The 14,390-nt window shown below is 42.1% G+C and overlaps 1 protein-coding gene across 1 annotated transcript in view; it reads right to left on the bottom strand.

Moving 5' to 3' along the window:
* The window catches only part of HGFAC (HGF activator), a 44,369-nt gene that overhangs the window by 16,371 nt on the left and 13,608 nt on the right, over window positions 1-14,390 (bottom strand). Inside the window, exons 3-8 of the mRNA XM_069977358.1 lie at window positions 14,258-14,342; window positions 8,846-8,945; window positions 8,019-8,092; window positions 3,785-3,907; window positions 3,516-3,650; window positions 1,651-1,761 (exon numbers count right to left, since the gene is read on the bottom strand). Of these exons, the coding sequence (XP_069833459.1) occupies window positions 1,651-1,761; window positions 3,516-3,650; window positions 3,785-3,907; window positions 8,019-8,092; window positions 8,846-8,945; window positions 14,258-14,342 (628 nt within the window). The remainder of the gene's footprint in view (window positions 1-1,650; window positions 1,762-3,515; window positions 3,651-3,784; window positions 3,908-8,018; window positions 8,093-8,845; window positions 8,946-14,257; window positions 14,343-14,390) is intronic.

Raw genomic sequence — 14,390 nt, 5'->3', positions numbered from 1 at the left:
CTTAAGGGGTTAAAGGAGAAGTCCAGCAAAATTTTTATTAAAGTATTGTACTGCCCTCCAAAAGTTATACAAATCACCAATATACACTTATTACGGGAAATACTTATAAGTATTTATAAGTGCTTTTTTCCCTGCACTTACTACTGCATCAAGGCTTCACTTCCTGGATAACATGGTGATGTCACTTCCTGGATAACATGGTGATGTCACTTCCTGGATAAAATGGTGATGTCACTTCCTGGATAAAATGGTGATGTCACTTCCTGGATAACATGGTGATGTCACTTCCTGGATAAATTGGTGATGTCACTTCCTGGATAACATGATGATGTCACGACCCGACTCCCAGAGCTGTGCGGGCTGTGGCTGCTGGAGAGGATGATGGCAGGGGGACACTGAGGGACACAGGGCACTGGATGGACACTGAGTATCCCCCTGCCATCATCCTCTCCAGCAGCCACAGCCCGCACAGCTCTGGGAGTCAGGTCGTGACATCACCATTTTATCCAGGAAGTGACATCACCATGTTATCCAGGAAGTGACATCACCATGTTATCCAGGAAGTGACATCACCATTTTAACCAGGAAGTGAAGACTTGATGCAGTAGTAAGTGCAGGGGAAAAAGCACTTTATAAGCATTTCCCATAATAAGTGTATAACTTTTGGGGGGTAACACAATACTTTAATAAAAATTTTTGCTGGACTTCTCCTTTAAGTAATTCTGTAAAGAAATGTTTGTAAAAAGCTGGCAGAAGTCTTCTCTCCGCCATAGTCTGCTCCTCAATGAAACCACAGAGTGCTGTAAGCCAAATTATCCTTCATGCAAATCACCTGCCATACAAGGTCTAACATCTGCCGGAAAACCTGAAAGTCAGCCTGCAAATGAAATGATTTGAATTCCCTGAAACGTCCATTGTAGTTGGAACAATATGTGCGGAGCCACCAGAGCAAAAGTGGAGATTCATGATAACCCAGAGGATGAATAATACCTGACAGATCCGCTTCAGCTAATTGGGCATCAAATGTACAAGAATAATAGACAATTTGGGGAGAGGAAGTGCAGAGCGGTGAGAGCCTGTCAGGTCCTGACGCCTGCTTACACCATTCTTACATCTTACTTTGGAGGGTATGTTACCGAATTGCTGCATTTTATTATTATGTGACATAATTTATCCAAGGGAGCTGAATAATTGGAAGGAAGGTGACATATGGTATCTACAATGTTGGTTGAATAAGACCACCTCTGGTTATAGAGATATTGCTCAAAATTGTCATCTGACTGTGGTGTAGACATGGGTATGTTGGCTTCTCTATGCCTTAGAGGGGAAGTCCAGTGATTTTTTTTCATTTCAGATCAACTGGTGTCAGATTGATAGATTTGTAATTTACATCTATTTAAAATCTCAGGTATTCCAATACTTATGAGCTTCTGTAGGCCCTGCAGGAAGTGGTGTCTTTCTGACACAGTGCTCTCTGCTGCCACCTCTGTCCATCTCAGGAACTGTCCAGAGCAGTAGCAAATCCCTATAGAAAACATCTCTTGTTCTGGACAGTTCCTGTCATGGACAGAGGTGGCAGCAGAGAGCACTGTGATAGTTACTATGTTATATATATTTTTCCATCAGGTGAGTAAATGTTTTTTATCTTACCAATATTACAGTATTTGCCCACAAATTTCCTCACACAGCCGCATACTGGAGTGCCGGTAGCAATCATCAGACGACAGGCTCCACCATTGAGACATGGGTTATCTGTGCAAACTAAGGACACAAATATGTTAGTTACACTTATTGTACATTCAAAGGGGTGGGATTTTAATTCAACTGGTGCCAGAAAGTTATACAGATTTGTAATTTACTTCTATTTAAAAATCTCAAGTCGCCCGTACTTATCAGCTGCTGTATGTCCTGCAAGAAGTGGTGTATTCTGTCCAGTCTGACACAGTGCCTACTTATCCTGGAAGACCTCATTAAGACAGTTGTGTATGGAAGGGTTAATTCTGTATTTATTTATTTTTTTACTGAGAGTATACGTTCTTTACAGTTTACCGCTTTACTGTTAAAGCGGATCTGTACCTCCCCCTACAAATCCAAGCAGGGGGGAGGGCAAGTCTTTTCTGAAAAGTTTGAGAAGTGGTTATCCAAGTTTTGAAAAATATGGCTGCTTTCTTCCAGAAACAGCACCTCCCCTGTTCTCAGTTTGGGTGTGAGTTTTGCAGCTCAGTTCCATTGAAGTGAAAGGAGTTAAACTGAAATACCACACACAACCCTGAGGACAGGGATTGTGCTGTTTTTACAAGAAAGTATCTAGACGCCATTATTTACAGGGCTGTGTGGAACATTGCAATGGAACTGTGCATGTGTTTATTACCTGAAGCCACTCTCAGCTCTTGGTATTGGAGAACCCCCCAGATTGATGTAAGACTTCATAGCTAAGTATATCCCATTGCTTTATTCCTGTTTACATCTTTGTATATTGTTGCCTTCTATTTCACTTAAAGTGTCAATTTTTTTGTTTGTTTTTTTTGCAGAAATCATTAGTACAGGTGATTTTTTTAGAAACTTTGTATTTGGGTTTATTAGGCAAATATGGCATTTTTTTCATTCAAAAAGACTTTCCCCAGCCCCCCCCCTTCCTCCTGTCTCTCATCCACTGCTCATTATCAGGAAATTTTGACTCTTTTACATCATTCGAACCCTGTGTAATCTATGGAGAGGAGAGAGGGAGGAAGGAGCTTAGTCGGCAGCAGAGAGAAAAGGATTACACAGAGGGAGCTGTGTGAAAGCCAGTATTCAGAGGTCAGAGAGGTCAGTGCTGACTTCAGAGGAGTAGCCCGGTGATGTAGCTGTAAATTAACTCTTTGTTGTCCTGTTTTGGTGCCTCATCTCCCTCCACCCCTCCCCTCTCCATATGAGAACCATGAAGACAGGGGGGAGAGCTTCAAACTGCTTTTTCATGATAAAAAATGCATTTTTTTTAGCTACTAAACCCATTTACAAAGTTTCTTAAAATCGCCTGTACTATTGATTTCTGCAAAAAAAAACAAACTTAAAAACAGTGACACTTTAATCTATATCTATTTATTTAGTTATTTATTGTGTCATCCTATTTATTCTCCTAACAAACAGCAATACAATACAGGGAAACAATAAGGTCAAACCTAATAAGGGTGTTTCAGAAATATATCGAGTCATGTGCCGTATCCATAGGTCTAACCTATTAGGGCAGTCACTTATGTGAACCCGTCTATGCAATATTGTAGTCAGATGTATGTCTCCAATTTTCCATAAAAAGAAGGAACTTGGCATCCCCGAGAAATCAAGTCTACTAGTATGTAAAGAAGTGAAATTACACTCTCAAGTACAGTGTTCACTTGTTACAATTCACCTATCGGGCAGCATATGGGCTAGTGGTTGGCACTGTTGTTCCACGTCCCAATGAATATGGGTTTTGACCAGACCCAAGAAACATCTTCCACAATTTGTTGTGGAATACAGATGTGGATAAGAAGTACCTGTGTATCTCTCTCCAGTGTGACACTCGATCTTGCTGTTCTTACACGTACATTGTTCCACCTGCCCTTTGTGTATTCTTGTCCATGATTCTCCAATATCATAGTGCACATAGTGAGCTTCATCGAAACATTTCTCTGGAATAAAAGGACAAATAAATCCACCGACAGAAGACGACAATATCTCGTGTTCTCAGTTTTCATTGGGAGGCTACGACGAGAAGCAGGCAACTGGACCCAGTAGGACCTGCCGTAGCTTTGACTGTACTTACCAATCTCACAGTCATGACCTGAGTATTCCACCGGACACATACAGTGGTAAGTATGGAAGAATGGTACATTAGTGCAGGTGCCACCATGTTTACAGGGTTTTCCCGCACAATGATCTTGAAATACTATAAAAAAAAAAGTTATATACAGTAAACAAACACAAGATGCTGTTGGATTTTTATAGAAGGTACCATCTTATCTTGGCAGCTAGACTGAGACAAATGCTACCAAATAACTAGAGATGAGCGAATATCAAGCACGATGGGGGTCCAAACCCGAGCGTGCAGCATTTGATTATCAGTGGCTGAAGTAGTTGGATGCCTAGGAACACATGGATACAGCATAAGGCCTATGGCTATATCCATGTTTTCCAGGCATTAGGGCTGCATCCAACTTCTGCTACCACCAGTAATGAAATGCCGAACAATCAGGTTTGGACAAACTCCAGCGTGCTTGGGATTTTCTCATCTTTATTCTACACATATTCTATAGATGTGAAGTTTGGCTTTGCTGTTGAAAAGTAATGAAAACACAGACATTAATAAGAAAAGTTTTAGGGTCCAACCAGGGTCTGCATGAACATTCTGCTATGGGTGTGTGTGTCTACACAGTGATACATGGACATATATTAATAAAATCCTAGTGACTCAGTAAATACATTAGTAAGCTCACAAAACTCTGTGAAATGAATCATGGGCCGATTCCCATGGACTATATGTCCAGACTGTAAACGGTCATTATTAATGGCCCCCGATATAGACTAGAAGAGAATGTGCAGTTCTTATTGTGTGGAGAATAACACTGTAATATTGGACTCCACTGCAGGACAGGCTCCAGATTTACTCGGCTCTTGGGTTATAGAGGCACAGAAAGCAATTTATGCACCAGTGGAACTAAAGGTATATCTACACCAGAACCATACCACTTACTGCCATTGCTTACTAATACAGGGACCACTGCCTACTACTAGCTCACACGGCCGAGTTACAGGAGAATTTCCATATAAAATCTGTGCGTATGTTTGATGTAAGTAAGGTACAGTTCATATTATTCTGAAAATCCACAAGGGGGAAGAAAATAAGAAGTATCACGTATTGATGCATTACTGCACAGATCCTGGGTTGGGTTGCCAAGATAAGGCAGTTTATGAGCCTTATCCACATTTAGAACTGCAATCAAATCCACATCATGGAAAGGAAAAACTTGCAGCATAAATTGGGGTGTCCTGTCTACCCACTGTGTGGAGAACTACATGGTGGCCCCACTGGTGGCTGGGAGAACTACATGATGGCCCCACCAGTGACTGGGAGAACTACATGATGGCCCCACCAGTGACTGGGAGAACTACATGATGGCCCCACCAGTGACTGGGAGAACTACATGATGGCCCCACCAGTGACTGGGAGAACTACATGATGGCCCCACCAGTGACTGGGAGAACTACATAATTGCCCCAACAGTAGTTAGGAGAACTACATGATGACCCCATTAGTGGCTGGGAGAACTACATGATGGCCCCACCAGTGACTGGGAGAACGACATGATGACCCCACCAGTGGCTGGCAGAATGACATTATACCCCCACTGGTGGCTGGGAGAGCGACATGATGGCCCAACCGGTTTCTGGGAGAACTACATGATGGCCCCACTGGTGGATGGGAAATCTACATGTTGGCCTCACCGGTGGCTTGGAGAACTACATGATGACCCCACCAGTGGCTGGGAGAATGACATAATGGCCCCACCGGTGACTGGGAGAGCGACATGATGGCCCAACCGGTGACTGGGAGAACTACATGATGGCCCCACCGGTGGCTGGGAGAATTAGATGATGTCCCCACAGGTGGCTGGGAGAACAATGTGATGGCCCCACCGGTAGCTGGGAGAACTACTGTACATGATGGCCCCACAGGTGGCTGGGAGAACTACATGATGGCACCACAGGTGGCTGGGAGAACTATGTGATGGCCCCACCAGTGGCTGGGAGAACTACATGATGGCCCCACTGGTGACTGGGAAAACTACATGATGGCCCCACCAATAGTTAGAAAAACTACATGATGACCCCACTGGTGGCTGTGAGAACTACATGACGGCCCCACCTGTGGCTGTGAGACCTACATGGAGACCTACATGACGGCCCCAACTGTGGCTAGGAGAACTCCATGATGTAGGTAGGAAAACTACATGATGACCCCACTGGTGGCTGGGAGAACTACGTGATGGCCCCACTGAGAGAGCCCTTTTGTTTTTTACATTGGCAAGGGGCCCAGAATGTGGACCCTCATAATCACAGTGATGTGCCATAACATATGCTTTTATGTATAGATTAAACCTCTTCTGATCCATACTATCCTAAGGAGGTCAAAAGGACCTCTTTTGGCCACCATTAGGTAAGGGCCTATTATTTTGTTCTATATATGTGCCAGGAGGACATGTTCACCCAAATGTAGCGTGAACATAGCCTAAGCATTATGTTTTAATAGACACAAGAAGAAATAATAGAGGAAGTGCTTTATCATGGTATCAGTGATATGTGGGTGATTAATCACATTACCATAGACACTGAATGAATCATAAGGTGGACTATAATGGGGGTTTCTATGGTGTTTTCTGACATATAGAGGTATTCTTGGTAGTTTGGTACAGAATACCACATCCCATGCTCAGGAAAGCCCCACATTATACGCTGCATTCACAGATCATTCCAGCCACTTTCTATAGTAACACTTGTAGCCAACCAGGAAATTCCAGTCTGAGCTCCATCCCTGCCAGCAATGGACCAGCTCCAACATAAGCTGATGCCCAATAATGCCAGCACATTCCCTGTATAGAGAAGTCCCGCTTTACAGAAGTGACACAAAATGTACAAAAGTAATAAAATTATAAAATAACTAAAACTACAAATCTGTTGAGATTTTGTTACATGAAATATGAGGGTTTTTTTCTGAGACTCTACTACCAATTGTCATGTATGTGTGCCCGGACTTCCACAGTCTCAGTCAGTCTACATTAGTGCCAGCACCATGAAGGCACTGTAAGAGCACCACTTACCTCTATGTGATGCCAACCATTATTATGCACTTTTTTACTCTCTGTGCTATAGTTAGCCACAGTATGCCTCTATATAGGCACTATTTGACAATTTTTTCTGTTAAGGAACAGTATAGCTCCATGAGTGTGACGCTATCTAGGCAAATATATATATATATATATATATATAGAGAGAGAGAGAGAGAGAGAGAGAGAGAGCCATCATAGAGTAAGTTCCATTTGGCTCAGTTTCTGCTGTGCTTACATCGTTCTTCTAGTCATTTTACTATATAGCACCAACACTATATATCACAAAGGCAGTGTATTTATATATACATTTGGTGCTGAAAATCCAAAATAGAGGCAATAAATACGTTTTACGCCTATGAATTGGAACTAGGGATGGTCCGAACCTGGTTCGGTTCTGGTTCGTACGAACCAGAACTCTCGGCAGGACCGCCTGGAAAACTGGGAGACAGCCATAACCATAGGCTATATCCCAGTTTTCCAGGCGGTCCTCCCACTGTATCCACCCGCTGCACGGAGCGGGCAGACAGCGGGAATCTGATGCCGAGCGTTCGGGTTCACACGAACCCGAACCTCAGCAGATTCGGACCATCCCTAATTGGAACCCCTTCTCCAGCCTGCAAACCTTGTGAATGAATGGACCTAGCCAATAGCTATGTATTAAAATCTATATTAATACCTAATATGATGCTCAGAGGGCTATGTGAATGAGAGGGGTCCCAAATAGTGATGAGCAAACATGTTCATAAATGTTCGTACGACCATGACGCTAATTGTTCGTGTTCGCCGATCACGAACAATTTGTTAGATGATCGGAACGATTATAAGTAACGATTTTTGAACTTGCGAGCGTACGCCATTGCGTAAATTTACACTTTGTGCCTGATAATCTGTACGCATAACTCTAGACTGAAACGTACACAATCTGTTAGCACCTGCGTAATTTATGCTTTGCACCTGACAATCTGTACGCATGTGCATACACCGAAACGTACACTTCTACTGTATATTCCATATTTGCTTGTAAATGTTCGGAATCCAAACCAAATATCGAGATGTTCTCTCATCACTAGTCTCAAAACTTTTTGTGTGTCTGTAAGGATTTGCTGTTACAATATAGGTTTATTGTAGGAATCATAATACCATAAAATAATATAAAGTTATAAAAAAACTTACAGATCTCTTTCCTGACTTTTGGGGCGCAGAATCCCCACTCTCCGTCTCTGTCAAAGTTAAGAGTTGTCGAACACCTGATACAATCACAGAAAACATATGAGGTGAAATGGTTCACAATAAAATTCACTGTATACAATATATCCTATAGATATATCCGATAGATAGATAGATAGATAGATAGATAGATAGATAGATAGATAGATAGATAGATAGATAGATAGATATGTAACAGAAAATCTAAGCAGCACTGCTCAAAAATGTTCGGGTGCCAGCGGTCCTGGATCCTGACCACAGATCGTTCCCAAATAGCAAATAGATAATCCACGGCACTCATGGGGTTAAACGGTGAAAAAAGTAAGTGATTTATTGCAGCATTCCAAAACAAGACACGACGTTTCGGTAACCTCACGTTACCATCCTCAATGGTAACGTGAGGTTACCGAAACGTTGTGTCTTGTTTTGGAATGCTGCAATAAATCACTTACTTTTTTCACCGTTTAACCCCGTGAGTGCCGTGGATTATCTATTTGCTAGATAGATAGATAGATAGATAGATAGATAGATAGATAGATAGATAGATAGATAGGGTCCATTTACACAGTAAGATTATCTGCCAGATAATCTGTCTGTGTAAATAGACCCATAGATAGATAGATAATAGATAGATAGGCAGATAGGAGATAGATAGGCAGATAGGAGATAGATAGGCAGATAGATATTAGATAGATGTTCATACAGTTCATTGCAGCTATTTAGATGAGGCACATGCTGTTCCTTTTCTCCACCATGCTTTACGTTCCGCCATGGTATTGATATGATGTACCTACCAATTTTTAGTTCTAAGAGATCGCCGGGGTACACAGGAGAAACGTAGACGCCCACCCAGCCGAAATGGAATCTTGCAATATTTACCATCTTCAGTTAGAGCTGGAGAAACATGGAAACAATTTGATTGTAATGATGGAAACAGGGAACATGGAAACAATTTGAAAGTATTGTAATGATCTCTGAAGATACACTATACATTCTTATAGAGGTCCCCCTTAAACTGCCCATATAGTTCTGGCTCATCGAGGCCTATGAAGATTCCCTGTGGTATCTGGTACTAAGATGTTACCAGACTGATATCTGACTGACTGATGTATAGGCCTCTGTACGTCATTCAAGGAGAAGCTGGGAGGTGAGGTGGAGAAAAGAGATATCCCAACCTGTGGCATTTCAGCATCCTAGCCCCGCCTCCTTGACACTTGGCTGAGAAATATGAAGATGATTTTGGCAACCGTCATCAGCTCTGGGACAAGAACAGTTGTGTTTATACCTTAATAGCTATCAGTGTCTACAGCTCTTAGCAGCCAATACAGCTGACAGATTCTCTTGTATGTCTATAGCATACCCTGGAGTAGATTACATAGCAGTATTGAGCAGTGTAAGCTGTGATTCCACCACTGGGGTGAGATTTAATATGCTTTTATACCCTTATAGCAATTAGTGACTGCAGCTTTTAGCAACCGATACATCTGACAGATTCCCTTTAATACAAAAGTTTAATACAAACCAGTTTCTTACACTTAAAACTCTGGATTGCTAAGCTTTTGTATAAACCAATGTAAAAATAGGCAATGTGAGACTATAAATAAAAATCCGTGCTGCTGGAAATACAATGGAAAAGTTCATCATGCATGTACCTGTCACTGTAATAACCATAGAAACTCTATATTATACAATGCACAAGGACATATAGTGATAGAAGGTCACCCAACAGCAAAAACAACATCTGTATGTATAGCTAACATGTTGATGTTTCACTTTGCGTTCACTTACTGCACTAATACATATCCTTTGTGGGATTTTTTTTAGCAAGAACAATATGAAAGAAGAAGAAGAAGAAGAAGAAGGAGAAGAAGAATTATTTTCTGTATATTAAAGCTCCATCGTGGGTACAATGACATAATGGGGAAAAGTTTCACATAAGTCAGATGCAATAATGAAATGAGTGGATATAGCAGAGCAGGGATAAAACAGATTACACAGCAGGAATAGTGGTGGTGAGGGTGCATTTTATAGGCAAAAAAACTGTGGGAGAGCTTCTTTAGACAGTAGGTGATTTTCTAAGAAAACATTGCCTTTAAGCATCAACCATGACTTAGGGCAGTAAGGGCTGTATATGTATCATTAACAATGCCTGTGCAGCCCTTGGCCTTAAAGCAAGTATACCATCAGGTACACCAATAGATTGGCGCGGGGATGCCGGTGGCGTGGTCCTTTTTTTTTAAACCATGGCCCGGTTCCCACACACTTTGCCGGTCTATTCCCGGGCAGCGGCCCAGCCTAAAGCACTGGAGGTGGGCCTGCCTGCCCTCAATGTGATGATCGGCCCTCCCCTCTGTGACATGGCTCCATTGATTAGAAACATCACAGTTAAAAAAAAAAAGAAAAAAAGGACCAAAAATTTTTTTTCTTCTCTTTCCTAAATCTTTATTATTTTTCCATCAAAAGTACAATGTTATTTCCAAACACACAATACAAACACTGTTGAACAAGGAATAGAAAAAATTCAAAATACCCAGTCAAATAATCCAGAGGTTTAGTAACCCTCTATTTCTACTCTTTCCCTATTCTCTGCCTACCCCCCAATCCCCCCCCCCCCGCCCCCCCAAGAGAAGAAAAAATGTTTAAGTTTATTAAGTTTATCCCTCACAACTAGCCTCTCTCTCTCCCTCCCTATCTTTCAAAGTCTCTAATACACTTTTCCCTTTCCTGAATCCTGGGGGGTTTCGCCGCAAACCAATTTCTTACAATAACTAGCTTAGCATAAAAGAACAATCTTAACAGTAGCTTTACCCTTTTTTTGGACCTTTAAACCCTGTGGTGTCTCCTAGGATCACCAATTTCAGATCTTTAGCATTCTGGGACCCCCACTTCTCCTCAACACCTCGGAATACACTCTCCCAGAACTCTTTAAGTCTACTACAGGACCATATCAAATGTTCAAAGTTACCATCAATCTCCCCACATCTGGGGCATCTATCGCTCGCTCCTTTTGTGAACTTTCTGAGTATGCATGGAGTGTAGTACAGTCTATGAACAACATGGAATTGAATAAGTTGATGTCCACCCGAGGGGGACACATTTTTGATGTTCTGATTCTAGACCAGTTCTCTATTCTCCCCACTTCTTTCGCCCAGACTCGTTGACTTTTAAATGCATAAGAGTCTCCCGCTTGCAAGAATTTGTACATCCCAGAAATGCTCTTTTTCACAAACTGCCCATCCTTAATTCTGTCTATAATAGGGATCACCACTGTGTTTAAGTTTCCGGAGCGTTCTATATTCTTCAAGGCGTTAAGATAATCAAACCATCTATCTTTACTCAAACCAAACTCTTCTTTTATTTCCCCCCATGTCTTCACTTTTCCGTGGTGCACCACATCTCCCATCGTTTCTATACCCTTGCCGACCAGGGATTTTAGCACCCCTATTTTTACCACCTCGGATAAGTTATTGTTGTCCCACAAAGGGGTACTATCCAGACATGAGTGCACACCCACCTCCTTTTTGAGAGTTCTCCAGAGCCTTCCCAAAGTGACCCCCAATAGGCCCTCATCTGTAGTTCCTGCTTCCAGCCTCTGAAATATGTCATAGTTCAAATCATTCCCTGTTTTTCCCAGTTGGAGCAAAAAGGTACTTTCTCTCCACTTCAATAACCATACCAACTGGGAAACCGTGAAGTATGTTTCAAAGGTCGGGAGGCCCAGACCTCCTCTATTCTTTGGGATGGTCAGTAGGTCGTATCTCATTCAGCAGGTCTTTTTCGTCCCCATATAAGTGAATTTATAACAATAGTTATCATCCTAAGGTGCTTCCTTTCTATCCAAATTGGGGCAACCCCAAACACATAGAGAAGTTTTGGTAGGCAGACTGTTCTTATCAATACTATTCTGTCTATTTTTGCCAGGGGAAGTCTTCTCCACACTTACACCTTCATTTCCAGTTCTTTCACAACTGGAATTAAATTTAAGCTATTAAATTCAGTAATTTTTCTTGATATATTTATCCCCAAATTTAAAGCTTCCCCTTCTTCCAAAATTTTCAACTGAGTAAAGGATCCCCGGAAATCCTTATCTAAGGGCATTACTATAGATTTATTCCAGTTAATTTTGATCCCTGAGTAGGTACCCACCTCACTAATTAATTTAATCACCCTCGGAACTGTAAAAATAAATGTTAATGGCCTGTATTCAGCCTCTTTTCAGCTGGGTAGGGGAACAAGGCAGGGGTGTCCTCTCTCCCCTGCTCTTAGTCCTAACTATAGAACCCATCGCAAATCTTATTAGGGATGACCCATATATTAGGGGGTTTGGGGCGGGGGGCAAGGGGGACAGAGTGTCACTCTATGCTGATGCTCAGAAGATCCAGCAAGAAGAACACCGGGAAGCGTGGAAAAGTATGTATAAGGTTTATTCTTTTTCTATCACATTCATCCGCCACTGGCCGCACATCACTCATACACATAATGATGCACGGTCGGCGGATGATGATTTTTAGGCAGGATTAAACAACGCGATCAGCTGGTGATTGTTTTTATCGGTTTTTATCGGTTGATTACACATGATTATGACAATTATGGCTCCGTCTCATTGGGCCCTTAATGATATAAAATTTCGAGGGACTACATCTAGAAATAACATAGACATATAATATGTTGGTCTCTAAGCCTTTGTGGAAGTAATGCTTTCCTCTAGTGAATGACAGATATTTATTCCACATTATATATTGCTCCCAGCCACTCTCAGTGTACATCTGAATAACTGAGTCAAGCTATTTCCTTTTCTTTGTATATGTCAATGAGGACATAAAAGAAGCAGGAGTTATGGAGAATCAAAGCCGGGCTGACACCTTTTAACAGTAACATCGAGGAACCTATTACTTTGTACTTTTGTCCCATTACTGAGCCGTCTCTTCCCATTACAGCATATGTGTATACTGGAGTAATCTGTCTGAAGTGCAGTCTAATTCACTCAGATCCTTCGGTATTCTTGCATGTAACCATCGCTTTCATCATCTGCCATCATCCACGCTTTTTCACAAGCCCTTCTTGTTTTAATGCAATTTTTAGTCTTTTCCAATGAGAACAAACAAAGCAAGATTTACTGTGCTATCAGCATAACTACATGAAGACGTTCCATGCCTCTACCAAGGGACCCTTCCGGAACCCTTACTCAGGATTCTGAAAAATTATCAGCCGGAATCGGACATTTTTTCTGCAACATGACCCATATAGGAAGCATGATCATCAGACCTGAGAAGGAGATGTAATGGAAGGGGGATCAGTCCCAGATTCAGAGGTAGCAGTTAATGGTAACCATCTACTTTTACATTCAGCACTCCGCCCACAGAGTTCACCCTTGCCAAGGCTGTACATATGCACAGTGGTGTAGCTACCATAGAGGCAGGGTAGGCAGCTGCTATGGGGCCCGTGGGGAAAGGGGGCCCAGGGATGCACAGGGAAGATAAAAGCCCCCAGTGTCCTTCTGCTTAACCCCTTATTTACTGCAATGTGTGAGTGACCCAATGTTTACTTGCTGCAACACAAAAAAGAGTTAACAAGCAGAAGACAAAGATCTCTGCTTCACTGCACTGATAACCCCTGACCTCTGTCCTCAGCTGCCGCAATCAGGAAAATGTGAGAGCTCCGTGCAGAGGTCAGGGATTATCAGTGCACCAGCAGTAAAGCAGATATCTCCTTGGCTTCTGAACCTTGGGTTACTTACACACTGCATAACACAAGCGGTTAAGCAAAAGGTAGTCCACTCCTGCACCTATGTATAAGGGCTCCTAGTTAAATACAGTGGACTGACAGAGCAAACAGCCATTGGCTCTCTGCCTATGTATGTGTGCAGTGCTTTGTGTTGTGCGTAGGGGGGGGGGGGGGGGGGGCTTACAAAATTTTGCTATGGGGCACCATGAATCCTAGTAACGCCCCTGCATATGCAGTATCCTGGAACTTGATCTACTCTACTGAAGTAAAATGTGGCAGTAGATTCAGAAACAGAGATGGAAAGAGCTTCATACATTGTGCATTATATACATTAGTGACAAATATATAAAAACATGTCAGTCTGTTTATATAGATTACTACACCTGGAAAGCCACAGATTGGGAAACATTGGCTTACTGTAATGCCTTGGCACATTGTCCAAATACGTCCAAATAAGTCAGATTAGGATGTGTGCATCTTACCTAGTATCCTATGTGTAATATTCAGTATTCCTCTAATAGGTGAGAGCATCCCAGGTTGCATGTGGTTGTTATACGCAGGTCTGTGCTATAATATAATAACATGCACGTATAAGCATACGCCACAATTTGCCCA

The sequence above is a fragment of the Dendropsophus ebraccatus genome, chromosome 7, assembly GCF_027789765.1.
Source record: "Dendropsophus ebraccatus isolate aDenEbr1 chromosome 7, aDenEbr1.pat, whole genome shotgun sequence".
Lineage (NCBI taxonomy): Eukaryota > Metazoa > Chordata > Amphibia > Anura > Hylidae > Dendropsophus > Dendropsophus ebraccatus.
This window is presented reverse-complemented; position numbering and strand designations above follow the sequence as displayed.